At 42.5% G+C, this 15,544-nt stretch overlaps 1 protein-coding gene across 2 annotated transcripts in view; it reads right to left on the bottom strand.

Moving 5' to 3' along the window:
- The window catches only part of mon2 (MON2 homolog, regulator of endosome-to-Golgi trafficking), a 36,960-nt gene that overhangs the window by 15,120 nt on the left and 6,296 nt on the right, over nucleotides 1-15,544 (bottom strand). For both annotated transcript variants that reach the window (XM_070971584.1, XM_070971583.1), the window contains exons 2-19: nucleotides 13,798-13,861; nucleotides 12,311-12,438; nucleotides 8,870-9,001; nucleotides 8,362-8,491; nucleotides 7,925-8,022; nucleotides 7,380-7,505; nucleotides 6,978-7,172; nucleotides 6,458-6,582; nucleotides 5,519-5,658; nucleotides 4,931-5,084; nucleotides 4,124-4,314; nucleotides 3,774-3,855; nucleotides 3,326-3,507; nucleotides 2,479-2,591; nucleotides 1,359-1,463; nucleotides 771-851; nucleotides 586-659; nucleotides 141-231 (exon numbers count right to left, since the gene is read on the bottom strand). In XM_070971584.1, coding sequence (XP_070827685.1) covers nucleotides 141-231; nucleotides 586-659; nucleotides 771-851; nucleotides 1,359-1,463; nucleotides 2,479-2,591; nucleotides 3,326-3,507; nucleotides 3,774-3,855; nucleotides 4,124-4,314; nucleotides 4,931-5,084; nucleotides 5,519-5,658; nucleotides 6,458-6,582; nucleotides 6,978-7,172; nucleotides 7,380-7,505; nucleotides 7,925-8,022; nucleotides 8,362-8,491; nucleotides 8,870-9,001; nucleotides 12,311-12,438; nucleotides 13,798-13,861 — 2,211 coding nt within the window. The remainder of the gene's footprint in view (nucleotides 1-140; nucleotides 232-585; nucleotides 660-770; nucleotides 852-1,358; nucleotides 1,464-2,478; nucleotides 2,592-3,325; nucleotides 3,508-3,773; nucleotides 3,856-4,123; nucleotides 4,315-4,930; nucleotides 5,085-5,518; nucleotides 5,659-6,457; nucleotides 6,583-6,977; nucleotides 7,173-7,379; nucleotides 7,506-7,924; nucleotides 8,023-8,361; nucleotides 8,492-8,869; nucleotides 9,002-12,310; nucleotides 12,439-13,797; nucleotides 13,862-15,544) is intronic.

The raw sequence follows: 15,544 nt of genomic DNA on the forward strand, positions 1-15,544 counted from the left end.
ACCTTGCTGACCAAATGCCAGAGTATGGTCATGTGTATGACAGACAAGCAATACAACATCCAATTAATGTAAAACTGTATAGAAAAGTGCTGCTCTTAGGCTGCCATTGAGATTTTAACCATCGCCAAATAAGTGTCAACCTTGTTGTTTCCATAAGCCATTTCCATGGCTTCCAGGGAAAGGGAGCAGAGAGCGTTGATAAGGTGATGCAGGGAGACATCATCAAGGTACCTAGATCACACAAAAAATACACACTGCACATCATACATTCATATTTTACATAGCATAAATTGTTACAAATGTTAAGAATTCAGATTTTCAATAGGAACCGCTATTCTTCCTCGAAGCATATACAGGTTGGTCGAATTAATATTTCTGAAGATGAACCACTCTTTTCCTTCACAAACAACAGAGCTTTACTGCATTTATAGACACAAAAAGGGATTATTTATGCCCATGTGGTTATTATTAGATCTAAAAAGAACCTTCACCAGCACGTATTTCATAAAAACATCATCATAGGGGTTAGCAATGGGAGGTTCTCGAATGAACGTTTGTTTTCACAGATGAAGGACCGGTCCTTACTGGGAGCTCTCGAATAGTCTGGACAGGATGTTAGAGATGACGGGCAGGTCTGTCATCACGGCTGTGGTTAACACCTGTTCAGGTCAAAGACACAAGCACAAGCAGTAAGCTCATCGGCTTCAACAACAAAGTGAAAAACATAGAGTACGACGCTTCATCAACACAGTTCCTAAAAAAAAACTTACTGTGCTGGGCCCCTCGACTGCTCTGCCAGGCTTCAGGGCGCCGCCCACCCCTGGCTTCAGCCCAAGGATCCAAACTAAGTGCTGGGAGAGAAAAGGGAGAAGCTGAAGGAGGCTTAGAAAGAGGAGAAACTACATTTACATCGACTGACATGGCTGTACAGACAAGAAATGCAGACTGTCACACTGGTAGATAATACCAATAAAAAAATAAATGAAATATGAATGATTCAATGTAAAATCTCAACCAGCTTGTCTGTTTCTGTGAATTTTACAAAAAATTGAAAATTATTTGCTAAAATTATTCTTGGCAAGTAATTTCTTTTCTCATAAGCAATGCAAGTATACATTTATGCCTGTATAAATGTAATTGTGCCTTATTACCAGAGGAAGTGTACATGCATGCGCACGCGTGTGTGTGTGTGTGTGTGTGTGTGTGTGTGTGTGTGTGTGTGTGTGTGTGTGTGTGTGTGTGTGTGTGTGTGTGTGTGTGTCAGAGAGACAGACAGAGAGAAATAGACTGCCCACTTTGGTGTGTCTAATTAGATAAGAGTGTGTGCATACATGTGTGGTACCAGGTGGTAGTAGTACCTGCAGTGTTGCCAGCACCAGCTGCCAGGAGGTGCCCAGCACGGCCCCGTGGCAGTGGGCCAGGTTCAACAGGGTTCGCATACACTGGATGTTCTTGGCAGTCAGCTGACAGGGGGACAGACAGTTGTATTATGGCACATATGAATGCACATGCCATCAGACATTTAGCTGAAGTACTCCTCCAGAGCAAATCACAATGAGTGAAACAGTAGCGAGCAAGAACTCCAGCCTCACGTTGCACTTTACATCCCTGTCTCTCCAGACTCATATAATATAAATAGTGAAGACTTTGAAGGAATTTAATCAGAGGTATTAATTGTATTTTTTGGTAAAATGCTTTCACTACATTGAAGCTGAAGCTCAATATCAGCACAACCCATGAGCTTCTGTTGGACTGCAACGCTTTAAATATGGATGTTGCTGCAAAGAAGGTACAGATTGTAAAGCGTGGATGCTTCACACACATCTTCAACCCTGCAGCAGAGAAGATCTACACAATCACTAGGTTTGAAGGTGGACGCCCGAAATTAGTGTCACCAATTCAGCATCTGACCAAATGTGAAATATGGTCACAATCTTCCCATTTGTTCCTGAGTTATGGTGTTGAATAATGGCCCGAAAATAGTTTTACAGAACATTATGATGTCACAGTGAAGTTGACCTTTGACCTTTTCTATATGAAATGTCACGTCTTCATTGTTTTGTCCGATAAGTCATTTGTGTGAGTTATGGCCAAAAAACATGTTTGGTGAAGTCACAGTGATCTTTGACCTTTTACCACCAAATTCCTATCAGTTCACCCTTTAGTCCAAGTGGACGTTTGTGCCAAATTTGAAGAAATTCCCACAAAGCTCTCCAGAGATATTGCATTCACCAGAGTGAGACGAACAGTCAAACCTGAAAACATAACGCCTCCTGTTTTAGGACATTCAGGGTATTTATCCTCCCCAGCAGCAACAGTTTTGCTTTCGTTTTGCAGCTGCTTCTGGAAACTTCTTGTTTATTTAATTGATCTTGATCATAAAATGTTTGTGAGCGTAGTTTTTGGAAAACTAGTACATGACTTAAATTACTAAATGTCAAGTGTAACCTTAGCCTCTTCATAATTGCGTGCCCTTACCACCACAGTGCCCTGGGGCTGTGCGGTGAGCGGCTGCCCCACAGCCACCACCTGCTGATGAGATTCACTGGAGGGGCTGATAATCTGCACACTCTGGCCCTGGATCGAGTAGGCTGTGGAGAATACACACACATACACACACCGGAGTCAAGCCTTTCTATCAGACGCAGTAATGCACACAAACAGGTTTTGTAACAAGCTTACAACATGCAAGAAAAGCTTTCTTAATTAACTCCAAGGCAAACATCCAGCGTGAGTTGAGATCCAATTTGCCAGCTTTATCTCTACAAGCTAATATGCAAATAATGAATGTCTGAGTGGCTGGTTTCAGAGCAGCTGTGTGTGCGTGCATGTGCGTGCGTCTGCGTGCATGTGTGTAGATGTATACATTCTCCAGACAAATTCTCCTTGGTGCTCCTAATTAGAAGCCACAGTGACAAGTTATGGATTAATGCAATAAGAACAGGGCAGCAGGGACAGACAGAGCGCCAAACAGTTTACATGTTAAGCTCAGTTGTGCTACACACACGTGGAACCATATGGAAGAACAGAAGTGCTCATTAGCTCAACAAAAATACACATGACCAGGGGCAATCCTCAGGGCTGGAAAGAGGGACTTTCAGCTGTGTGTGGTACAGTTATGTATTGGATTTCACAAGGCCTGCATTAAAGCAGAATGCAAACCTGCATACTAAATTTTTTTCAGTATTATCCAGGTATTTCAGGTGTATTTGTGTGTGTGTGTGTGTGTGTGTGTGTGTGTGTGTGTGTGTGTGTGTGTGTGTGAGAGAGACAGGATGCCTGAGGGGTTTTCTGTGTGGTCTTATTCTGAACTGAGCAGCCGTACCTTTGCTGGAGAGGTTGGCGGCGTTGCTGCTCAGCACAGTCAAGGCATAGTGTGGCGGCAGAGAGGCCTTGCAGATGGCTGTGATGAATGCGTCACGGGGAGTCACCAGGCCCAGACGACCACACAGGGAGGCCATGGTCAGCTCTGCCTTTAGGATGTTCTCCGTGGCCGTCTCATCAGTGCTGGGACAAGAGGAAGAAAACAAAAGAGAAAAAGTGACGAGCGTTGTCTGATATCCAGCAGATCAAACATCTATTTGTACTGTCTGTGCCAATTAGCTGCTGTTGTTGTGTTTCTACTTAAGTGGTGATGTAGACGCCAATCCAATTCCAACATTTAAGGTTAAGGTCCAAGTTTAACTTCCTACAGATATTGACATATTCAAAAACTACAATGGGAAACAAATTTGAAAAAATGACTGCGGACCGTAAAAGAGCAGTCCACTCACCTGGCGTCCAGCAGCAGAGACAGAGCAGCCAGGAGACCACACCAGCAGGCACTGACCATCTCCTCCCACACCAGGTGGGCTCCTGAGACAGAATCACAAAACGTGAGCTTATTTAAGGATTATGTCACTTCAACTTCGACAGTATGGGAAAAGAAACCAAACCTGCCTCCATTTTTGATATCTTATTTGATTAGCTATATCACACAAAGGCCTTCTGGTATTTCCCTCTTAAGATGGTGCTTTTCACTCTGCTGCACCTTTTCAAGTTTACTTATCTCTTCATATTTAATTTGGTTGGTTTATCTCCTACATTTCACTGTAACACCCCCCCCCCCCCAATCCATTCTCACCAGGTTGTGGCTGCCACTCCTGATCAGGATGAGCCTCCCTGAACTCAGCGGCTGCCTCCTCCTCTGCAGCCAATTCTCTTTCAATCATGGAGGTGATGCCCCGCACCAGGTCCAGTAAGGCACTGAAGGCCACAGACATGGCGTAGCCCTCCGGTATGGACGGGGGCTCCACCTTATCCAACATCTCTAGACTAGAAAATGAAAAAAAGGGACAGAGCAAATAAGACACAGGTTAAAGCATGTTTACGTGCTGGTGTAAAATAAATTCTGTCCATAAATCATAAATGTTACGAGGTTCATCCATTAATTTAAATGTGTGTGTGTGTGTAACTCTCCCTCATACTAAGTCAGGCCCATGCAGCCTCCAAAACGAACAGCAAGAATCCTAATTAGAGCAAATAGGTTTCATAACATCAGAAAGGGTCATTTAGACAGCATCTCTCTTTGATACACAAAGGCCTCTGGCTAATGCAATTCCATGTATTTCACACCTTGCTTTCCTGTGAAAAACCAAAGACTAATGTCAATAGCATTTTCACTCTTCATGCAGGGGTCGAGACTTTGATCTCTGCCTTATTATGATCGCCTGTTGTTTAATGCAAAATCGTTTATCTCCGCTTGCAGGATGCAGCTTACCTAACAGTGATGCGACAGGCTTAGGTTTGTGCCACTCAGCAGGACAGAGATGTAATCCCTACAACTGTTCTATGTATCTGTTACAGAAATTAAAAATGTGTAGACAGTAATAAAAATGGATAAAAGGAGTCAAAAGGGGAATTATTAAATCTGTGTGGTAACAGCACTTACTATGTGGCCTTGGCACTGCCCTGGACACTAACAGTCATGAGGGGGATCCAGGTACCACGGTACTCGAACGCCGCCTGGGTGGTCAGGTTTCCGCTGACCCCTCCAGTCCCTGGCCCGCCCTGTGCTGCGCCCTGGGCCCCAGAACCTGAGCCGCCTGGACAGGAGATCAGAGTGTGGAAGAGTGGAATAAGACTGATTTAAAAAAAAAAAGAGCAACATAAAAAAAAACACACACACTTTAGAAACCAAATATCCATGACCACTCGTGTCTGTACATCAAGTGTGTGGATTTAATTGAATATTTTTCCTTTTAAATCAGAATATATATTTTTCAAATGCACATCAATGAATTTCTCATCTACTTCTGAATTTCAGGTGCTTTGGAACACATTTCTGTGACCTCTACAGGACTTCATGGACGTCTGAAAATGAAAATTAATTGACTTTTCCACAGCTCCGGGAATCCTGATTGCTGAACAAAAAGAAAAGGCTTTTAAATGTATTAGCAATAAAATCATTACTGTACGACAGCCTTGAAGGGCTTTAAACCTGGATTTGATTACTCTTGAAAAAAATCAGGGAACTGACCAGCAGGTGCACTAACAGCAGCAGTGTTGCCCGTGTTGGGGACTATGAAGAGGGACTGGATGAAGGAGCCTAGGGCATTGACGATGTCTCTGAATACCTTAGTGGAGTGCTGTTTCATGTCATATGACTGGCAGAAGGAACTGAAAAAGGAAAAGAACACAAGTGATGAACAAGAAAGAAACAGCAAGAAACTCTGCTTGACTCGGGCTTCATCCATCCATCCACATCCATCAGGTTCAGCTGAGCTTTGTCAGCCTCAGTTGCACATGTTAGCTGTTAGCATGCTAAATTTAAACAACTTCACATGTCAAATACTGGCACGCTAACCTGCAAATACCATCTTCAACTTATGGAACCATGAACGTCTGTACATTTCATGGCAATCAAAAAGACATTTCACTGTGGACCACAGAGATCAACAGATGGATCAAGTCACAGAACAACAGTGTTAATCCCACAGCCATGCTGATGGCATGGTTAAAATTCATCCATAGCATTTAAACTATTAGTATCCTGTTGACAGCACAGACAGCGTGAGCATTAAAAGTCAAGATGGCCAACAAAATATCAGCTTGTGTTACTTGGATGGTAGAGGAGAGTGAGTACCACTGCAGTACTGTACGTTTTAAAGGCTTCTTTTCCTGCTTAGCTCAACCTCTTGTATCAAGAGGGGGATAAATCAGCAATTATAGACACATTTAGCTATTATGACCAGATACATCACACTGTTTGGCCACTAACTGAAGAGTCATTAAGGAACAATTAGCCACAATCAAGCAGTGTGAGGCACAAAACACCTCCAGTCTTTTTTCACCCGGTGCAGCTGTGGAGTAAAGAGTTCATGTTTATGTGAAAAAGAACAAAAAAAGAACACTTGAAAGTTTTGAGACTCTTGCAATAATGTGAGCACTTAGTTTTGCAGGGCTCAATATTGCTTACCGTAATAAATGTGGCTGCACACACAGCCTATGGACCGACTCCACAGCCACCGCTCTCAGCCACTGTGGCTTCTCACCATCCAGAAACTTGACCAGCAGAGACAAGAAGATCTCACACTCAGTCACCTGCGAACACACACATTTAAGATTAGAACAGATGTTTGGCCAGCTTTGTCCTGTAAGTGGAAGCTGGCTAATCTCTGAATCCTTTCAGGCTTTGATGAAGCTATTCTGTGGCCTACGACACTTCTTGACTGAGGCGGACAAAAGCCAGATTTCCATTTCAAGGCCTGATAGACTATCACTAAATAAAAACAGCTGCAATGCTAAATTACTCAGATGCAGTTAAGCTCATTAATGTGCCTGAAGCAGAACTAAGACAAAACTACTACCATGCTAATCCAATGCTAATCAGACCAGATCAATTAAGTGTGTCAGCTCTGTGCTGGAGAAAATCCCCTATTCTATCCATCAGGCACTAGTTCTGGCCAGTCAACCATCACTGCAGATGGGCCCCTTACCAATAAGCTATAGAAGTGCTTGATGAGGACTGAGACCACGCGTAGCAGCCTCATGCAGATGGGAAAGTAAGGTTTCTCCACAGGTGCTGGTGAGGCAGCGCTGCTGCTACCCTGCCGGAACTTGATGTTGGGAGAGAAGAGCTTGATGACGAGGGGACACACCCGTTCCTTCAGCAGGAAGCTGAATTCCTGGTGCTAAGAGGGAAACAAGGACGCTGGGATCAGATCAAGCGTAGTAATATCAAGACACACTACTGTTAAAAGGTATTCATTCCACTGTACTCAGCTGCATAAGAGAAATATCTGATGTACCATAAAATGCGCCTTTTCTAGTTTTTTTACCATCTGTGCTATCTGTAAATTCTCTATCTAATAAGCCATGACATGTAAGGTTGCATGCACCTGTAGGAACACGCCGGGAAAATCGTTAAGAACAGACTCCAGCAGCTCCAGGCCAAACGTCCGGGTCATCTCTGTCATCCCCACCAGCCAGTAGGGGGCATCAGCATTCACCAGCTGGCACAGGTCCTGCAGGGAGTTGCACAACAGCATTTCAAACAATGGCGTGTTATGTCCTGCACACATCACAGTGGTCGAAACAGTGCAGTCACTGATCTCTGCTGGAAGGATAAGCATGATCACACAAAAGCGCAGCGTGGGTGAGGAATGACATGGGACGTTGAAACAAGGGACCTTTGAATCATTTCTTGCAAATTTCAGTTCATTGCAGAGATGAAAGCAGTTACTAACTTATTTTCAACTTGAAAACTGAAGGTTATGAGGGTGGTAATTATAGTACTGTCCAGTTATGGGGACTATTTTGATTTCCTGTCTCTAGTCCATAAAGGATGAGATCATGAGCCATGTTTAAAAACCAACTTGCTCCAAAGCCATTGGGAAGAGGTCATAACACTGTGTAGAAGGCTGCCGCCCCCTGGTGGACCTACCTGGAACAGCATGTATGCGTCTTTCGCACTGGGCCTCAGCGTACTAACAGACCGCCTGTTAGTGTTTCCCTGGACAGGAGGAGGCTGCTCCACAATGCCTGAGGGAAAGTACAATCTATATTTTAAGCATTTACGCAACTAACTAAGAGTGTAACAGTGTATTTACACGGGTTCCATGCGCAGATGCCTTTGATATCTGGTCTTTGCAGTAAGAACTAACTTTCTAACTTGCTGTAGCTTTGAGCTTGACTTCCCATGAACCCTACATACAGTTTGTATACCACTCTGTACTTTCTATGAACAGACATCTCCATCAGCACACAACAGCTCATCAACTGATACTTTAAATCTTGTAAGATATCATATTTCTCTCTGTCAATTTTGAATCCCATACATGGATTCCCTATTTCCCTCAGATAGTACAAAAGCTCTCTGACCTTTGAAACGCTCATCCTCAGCCACCATCCTCTCAAACACCACAGTGACGACCTGCCTGACGGTGGCAGCCGCCGTGTTGTTGGTGATGTTGTCCTTGGTGAAGTGCAGACGGAAACATAGCACGATGGCCTGGGTCGGACAAAATATATAAAAGCTGAATTAATTACTTCTGCATTTGGTGATCCATTCTCAGCAACTTCACAAAGTAAGACAGGCATCTATTTGTGTCCTGTAACATTTAACAAAGATAGTGTGAACAGAATGAGTCTGCTCGTCTATATAATTTGGCAATGTGTTAAGAGGCTGCACAAACTGGGGCAAGGATTCATGAGTATAATAAAACATTATACCAACAGTTCCAATAGATGGAAGATGACAGACTGAGCAGAACGGAGTTAGATGGATACCTGCAAAGCTTTGAGTTCATATATAAATATATACTAGGGAGTAGGACATACAGTATATGTACAAACAGTTAAATGATACAGGAGGGTGTTGTTTTTGTACCTTGGAAAGTACTTCATCGTGTACGACTGTGTTGGTGGTTAGCAGGACCAGGACCGTCTGTAATAGTTTCAGCTCCTCCAAACCATTTTCCATCAGCTGCCACAACATGTTGATTATGTTCCCTGCAGCTGCCTGTCATGCACACACACACACACAACTTAAATTGCTAAAATCTTCATCAAATCCAAGCACATTCGTGATCATCCACCAGTGAGCTGACATACACAAGAACATGCAGTGCAACTCGGGAAGCAGTATCAGAGTTGCCAGATTGTCAGACAGGAAAATCAAGTGAGAGACTCAGCCTGAGGTCACACAACCCCAAACCAAAACATGCACAAAAACACAGCTGGTGCTGCCTGCTTCGGGGTCACAACATCATGGAGTTCAATAACACCACATCGAGCTGCCAGTTAACATTATGTCATTTGATGTTCACAGTAAGTGACGCAGCATGTCCTTTCTTGGGTCAAACTGTCCAAAATACAACTACCCGTCACGCAAACCCTCTGAGCTCTGCTCTTTTATAGCGCTGGCTCGAGTCACAGGAAGACTCATTAAATAAGAAATATATCAATTTCCAATTTCTAACTGTTTGGGACTAAAAAGGCCAATTATTGTTTAGATTAATAAATGAGTCATTTAGTCTATGCAAAATCACAAAACTACTTTGTGTCTTAAGGAAATATACAGTGATAAAAAAGACAAAGGAAACCAGCACATCCTCACATCTGAGAGTTTGAAACCAGCTGGTTTGGCATTTTTGTCTGATGACAGTAACAACCTTGTTTCCTGACACATTTAACAGTGTAGCTGTGATTCAGGAGCACACAATTAACATTAGAAGTGTGTTCAATGCAGAGGTTGCAGCCCAGATTTGGAGATGTTGACAGTCTTGTTCCTGGGTGTTATGCACCACCAGATGCCCTCATCTGTGTGCAATCAGTAAAAGGTATTTCAGTGTCTGTTCTGTCCTCTTGCAACAATTTCTTTCAAGACATTTGAAATCCCACTCCTTCCCCGAGGAAACAAAACAACATTGGCTATCACCCCATTCATCTCTGGCTCGGCTGTCTCCAGCGACACTTTAAGAATCAATACTGAGGTTTTGTCTTATAGGGACCTCGGCTCGCTTTTAAACCCTGCGGATCAGAGCTGATGATGAAGAGGAGTGCTGCTGGCAAGAGGAAAAGAGAGGAGTTCCAATGTTCAATGGAAAAGAAAATGTGTGTGTCTTAAGATGTCCTAGAGGTTTGTTGGGAGTGAGAACGTGATAACAGTCAATCAAGAGACAAGGATAAAGAACTCTGGCAAAGGGTAATAAAAAGGAACAAAGACAAAACGGCATCTTTAAGGGCAAGAGAGATTCCTGAAACTTCAGACCTGCTAAGAAAACCTGCCTCACGCACTCATGCTGAGCTGTCCTTGAACAAAGCACTCAAACACCACCCACTCAAGTAGGCCACAATTGACCCTTTGCCAAGGCCTGCCCTCCTTAGTTACTGTTCCTACGCCTCTCAAACTTTCCATTCTCACACTGCAAACATGGACTTCGGTGATAACGGCGGCAGATTTACCATCTAAACCATCTAACACCATGTCTGCCATTCCTCACAGGAGTAAATATAAGCAGGTTTCTAATTTCTAGCTGGCGACCATTGATGGTGTCTGCTTAAATGATGACTTGCTAGCAGATTTTCTAAGTGTAGCTAGCTAATGCAAACTAATGCTAATGCTGAACTTCATTAATTCAAAGATGTCACATTGGGCTTTTGGAAACTGGGATGGGCCTTTTTGTAACTATTTTCTGATATGTTACTGTCTATTGATTAATCCACAAACAGATGAATTCATCTGGATAATTAGTAATAATTATGGACTGAAAAGAGCAAAAAAACATGCTTAAACAGCTGATCAAAATTACATTAAGTATCCTTCAATGTCACACTTGTCTTTTGCGTGGCCTTACTGTGGGAGTGTAGAGCACTTAGACTCTCCCAACAAAGCCAGAAGCTTTGAAACCTATGTTAAACTAATTAAATAAACGCCTGACATCAAAATGGAGAAAGCATGTGACGGCTCAATGAGCTTTTAATAAGTCTTTTACGGTGTATTAACAAGGCCGCTGTGAAGCAGCTCCAGGGCGCTGGCTTTGAAACGGGTCTGATCTCAGGTCTGACTCCAGCTGGGTTATTTCAAAATTCCTCTTCACCCAAGCTTACATTAAAACAAATTCCTGTCACCCATTTCCTGAGATGGACACTTAATAACACCTCATCCTCTGGGGCTGTTTAACAGCTGCAACACTGCACACAAAGGTCACGTGAAGCTACTCGAGCATCCTAGGAATACTTCTCCTTGGCCAACGGTTTCCTTGAATTCAGGAGGTGGTGTTTTTCAGATGTAGACACCAGTGACAGGAATACATTTAGATTAACCATTCTAATATTTACATTGTCTGATTGAGTATTGATGAGCTGCACTGATTCCTGCATTGATCTGAATGAATTAGCCTGATGGTATTAGACAGGATGAGCCTGAGGTGGTAGGTGAACTTGAATTTGCAAGCGTGCACACACTGAATGTACAAAATCTTTAGGAGCATGAGCGTCTTCATTAATATGCATGAACTGTATTTGCTGCACAGTGAACCTTCAAGTGACAATAAACATGTGCTTTATTAATTGTGACACTTCATGCTGTTTTAACAAAACTGATATTTGATATGGATAAAAGGTAAGATAGTTTGGAAAAACAAACAGCTGACCAAGCACACGGAGAATCTATAGACACTATAAAGACGTTTTCCCTTCGCTCATGTTCTTTAGAAAGGAGTTTTCTTAACGACGACACAAGGACAAACGTATTGACTCTGCACTCTTGGAAAATGATTACCTTGTGTCACTCACAAGGTAAGCACAGTGACACGAGGTGATGAATCCAGATGAGGGCAATGACGTCTTATTGATTTCACTCGCTAAAAACAGCTGACCAAAGAGTGAACATTAACGAGGAAATGAAGCCTGGAGGATTCTGTGGGAAATACAGCCCAGCTTAACATCAGCTGGACGTTTTTAATGTTTGATCCAAGCTGTTTAGGCATTAATGCTTTCATTCAGAACCAACACAAAGAAGTCACGACAAAAACAATGTTAGACAAGATCATGGTATTATTATAGATCATGGCATTATTTCTCTAACGTTTTACTAGCCTTATTCTAAGAATAACACAGACCTACAAAGGCCAAAAATATGGGTTTATATTTCCAATTAAACTACTTGCCTTTTATGAATTAGCATAATCTAATGTTTTTGGGGATGTTTTTTTTTATTGCTCTTTAATTAGGCTTATAATACGCTAAGCTGATTTTGTGTGTGCACATATTTCAACTGTGTATGTATGTCAGCATTTTAATTATCAGACAGATTCCCGATCCTCACCTCAGACACCACCTCATGGGACATGAGTCTCTGGATGGCAGCCAGACACAGCTGGGTGATCTTTGGCTCTTTGGTGCCACAGCCCATCAGAAAAGGCTGCACGACCTCTGAGCTGTTCTCCTTCAGAGCTGCAGGAAAAGGACAGAGATAAAGCGAAATGTCAGTGTAGCTGTGGTTCAGCTACATTTATTTATTTATTTATTTATTTATTTATTTATTTATTTATTTATTTATTTTTGGATATCAGAGCAGATGCTTTAAATTCAGGAGGGGTGAAAAGTAGAAGTTCCAAATCCAAAGGAGCATTACGTTATTTATATATGAAAATCTATATCAGTATTAAATATGGGTTCTGCAGAGGCAGGGATGAAGAACAAATACTGTACCAAGGCTTAGATTCAATGGTCAAGACTAGTGAATAAAGTAACAGAGAGAGAACATTGTGCGTAACTTTAAATAACCATCTGAGAAAGCTCTACAGTGCATAAACATTGATCCAAGGTCGAGTTATGAAAAATGTTTTTAAAATGTTCATCCAATTTCTTTTTTGTAATTGGTTTTTATCCTGGAATTTTCCCTGTGAAAGCGTGGCCTTGGCATATGGCTGCTGTCTAATCATAGCAGTGAACCAGTGCTTTGCATCCAGCTACCTGCATCATTCTCACCTTCACTTTGGGTTTAGTTTCTCTGATTATAAAACATGCACAAGGGGTTTGGCCATTCAACCATTCTGTAACAGCTCATTATGCTGCGGTGACAACCAACAAATCCACTCTGGAAACAAAGACAAGTGAACTCTCCGGCATTTAGTTGCTGTACAGTTAACAGAGGGGCAGCCGGAGTCGGACAGTCCTCTGGAACTTGGAAAATGTCGACTATGTGTCAACTCTGCAAATGTCACCAAAAGCTGGACTTTGTTTATCAAGACAGCATAGGAACATTTTCCTATTCGAGTGTCAGGAGGCCAGACACATTGAAAGTGCTTTGTAGCGACTTCACAACATGGAAGTATCTAATCAGCTAAAAGGACTGGCCTGGCAATTTACAAACAAGGCTGAGGGATAGCCGCTCATATATGTGAATATTCAGGCCTCCCTTATCTTACAGTGCACTGAGTGAGCTGACAATATGACAGAAATCAGCACATGTGTCATGTGGACATAAAAACATTAATAATATTGTTTGCTTGTATTCTTTTATTCATATGGGACAGTGCACAAAGTGACCAAAGCTGGTGTTTAAAACTGCCATTTTGCACCTGTGATCCAAAGACAACTAAAAACAGACAAAGCAAGGAAATGATATCAAGAAAAACTGCATTGACATGATCAATTTCAATTGAAATAACTCACATATGTACAATATTTGTGGGAGAATTCATGAGGATTCATCATTTTCAAGTCAGACTGAAGTGCACACTAGCAAAGTGGCAGCCAGATATCAGTTGTAGTCCACCACCACCACACCACCGACAGCTTATCACTCACCTGCCAGTATGTCTGTATTCCTGGCTGCAATGGTCTTAATCTTCACAATGCCAGACTCTGCAGCCTAGGGCGCAAAAAAGGAGAGGATGCATTTACATTCAACGTAACACGTATCAAAAGTTGCTGATGGTGCAGCACCGGTGCGACTGTTGGTGGACACAACCCTGCTGTGATGGCTGCAGGGGAGAAACAGCCCGGCCGGGCTGCAGAGAGACAGAAGGAGGGCTGGGTAAATCTGTTGAGAGCAGGCTTCAACTTCAGAGGGATTTGCTGGTTGGAATGATTTCCCCAGTGAGGTGTCAGGCAGGGGTGGTAAGATATGGAAAGGGGGGAGAAGGAATGCCAAGAGACAGAGAGGGCAGGGGGGGGGGGTGATATGGAGACATACTAAATGTGAGCGAGTCTGTGTGAGAGAAACAGAGATACTGAGTGTTTCCCAGTCAAAACAGTCTGTTCTTATCTATCCACAACAATCACAAGCCACTGAAAGCCTGTCTTCTTCCATCCTCTGATGTTTTTTTCCCCCCTTTTCATATGGCAAAAACCTGAAACATGCAATGTGCACATTTGTACCTTGAGACAACTGTACTGTAAATCTGCAGATTGAAACAAAATAACTACACTGTTTATCTCTTTATCAGTCATCTCAGCATTTTTCTTTTGGCGACCTGATGCTGAGGTAACCACCATCTGCACAGCCCACACATGGCAGGAGAGGCACATGGTGAACAAAGGCAGTCTGCCTCATTTAACTCTTTTTATTCCTGTTGTTGATATGACTTCCTTGTGAAAAGAGAAAATGAAGCATTCAATACATTAAAAACAGTCCATATTGAAGCCTTTAATCTCCACATCTAGCACATCACTGGATCATTTCTTACACATCAGTGGCAGCAGCAGAGCGACATCCTCAGCTGAGCACACAGTCACTGGGCGTACATTACCTTGATGCATTTTTCATATAGCCACTGTATGATCTGACTACATCCCAGGCATGCATGTGCTGCAAATGACTAGAAGCTCAATTCCCCTCTCGAAACCACCATCATCCTGTGATCTCTGCAGCCACAGAACTACACTATATCGTATATGACCTTTTCTAGTGTAACATGGTGAAAAATATCTTATTATCTAAGTGAAAAAAGCAGCAAAACATTCCACCAACACATTCACTGTGTGGACAATATTCAAGCACAATCTACTGATAAGCAGATGATGCCACTTTGGGTTGACTCCTGTGACTGGGAGAAATAATTAAATTGCTCCTTATGTTGAAGTGGCTGAAAACTTTGGCTAACAACTGCATCACTTGAATGTGTCATTTGAACAGCCACAAGGTCGAGCCACTTACCCAGCGACCGTCAGTGGGCTAGGCTGTTAAGACAAACTGTGAGCTGGCCGTTTACCACACAGCCCCTTATAAAGTTAATCTTCAAAAAATGCTAGTCTCCCTCTTCTCCTTTGTTCCTCAAACGAAGCCAGAGGTCTTTGCGGGGCAATGAGAACACAGAGAGTTTTTATTTAAGTCCCAAATACTTACAACCACACTGTGGCTGCGTTGCTTTTCTCTGGCTTTGCATTGGCTAATTCAATTTAGGCATATGATGAGTTTATGGCTGCACCGATTAGTTGTTTGATAAATTGGTCGATTGAAAATTAACAGTGAACAATTGTGATCTAAATCTAAATCTGTTTGTGTTTTGAACTGTTTATCTGATAAAAACAAGTAACTTAAAGACATTGCTTT

This window comes from Chaetodon trifascialis, chromosome 10, assembly GCF_039877785.1.
Source record: "Chaetodon trifascialis isolate fChaTrf1 chromosome 10, fChaTrf1.hap1, whole genome shotgun sequence".
NCBI classification, from domain to species: domain Eukaryota; kingdom Metazoa; phylum Chordata; class Actinopteri; order Chaetodontiformes; family Chaetodontidae; genus Chaetodon; species Chaetodon trifascialis.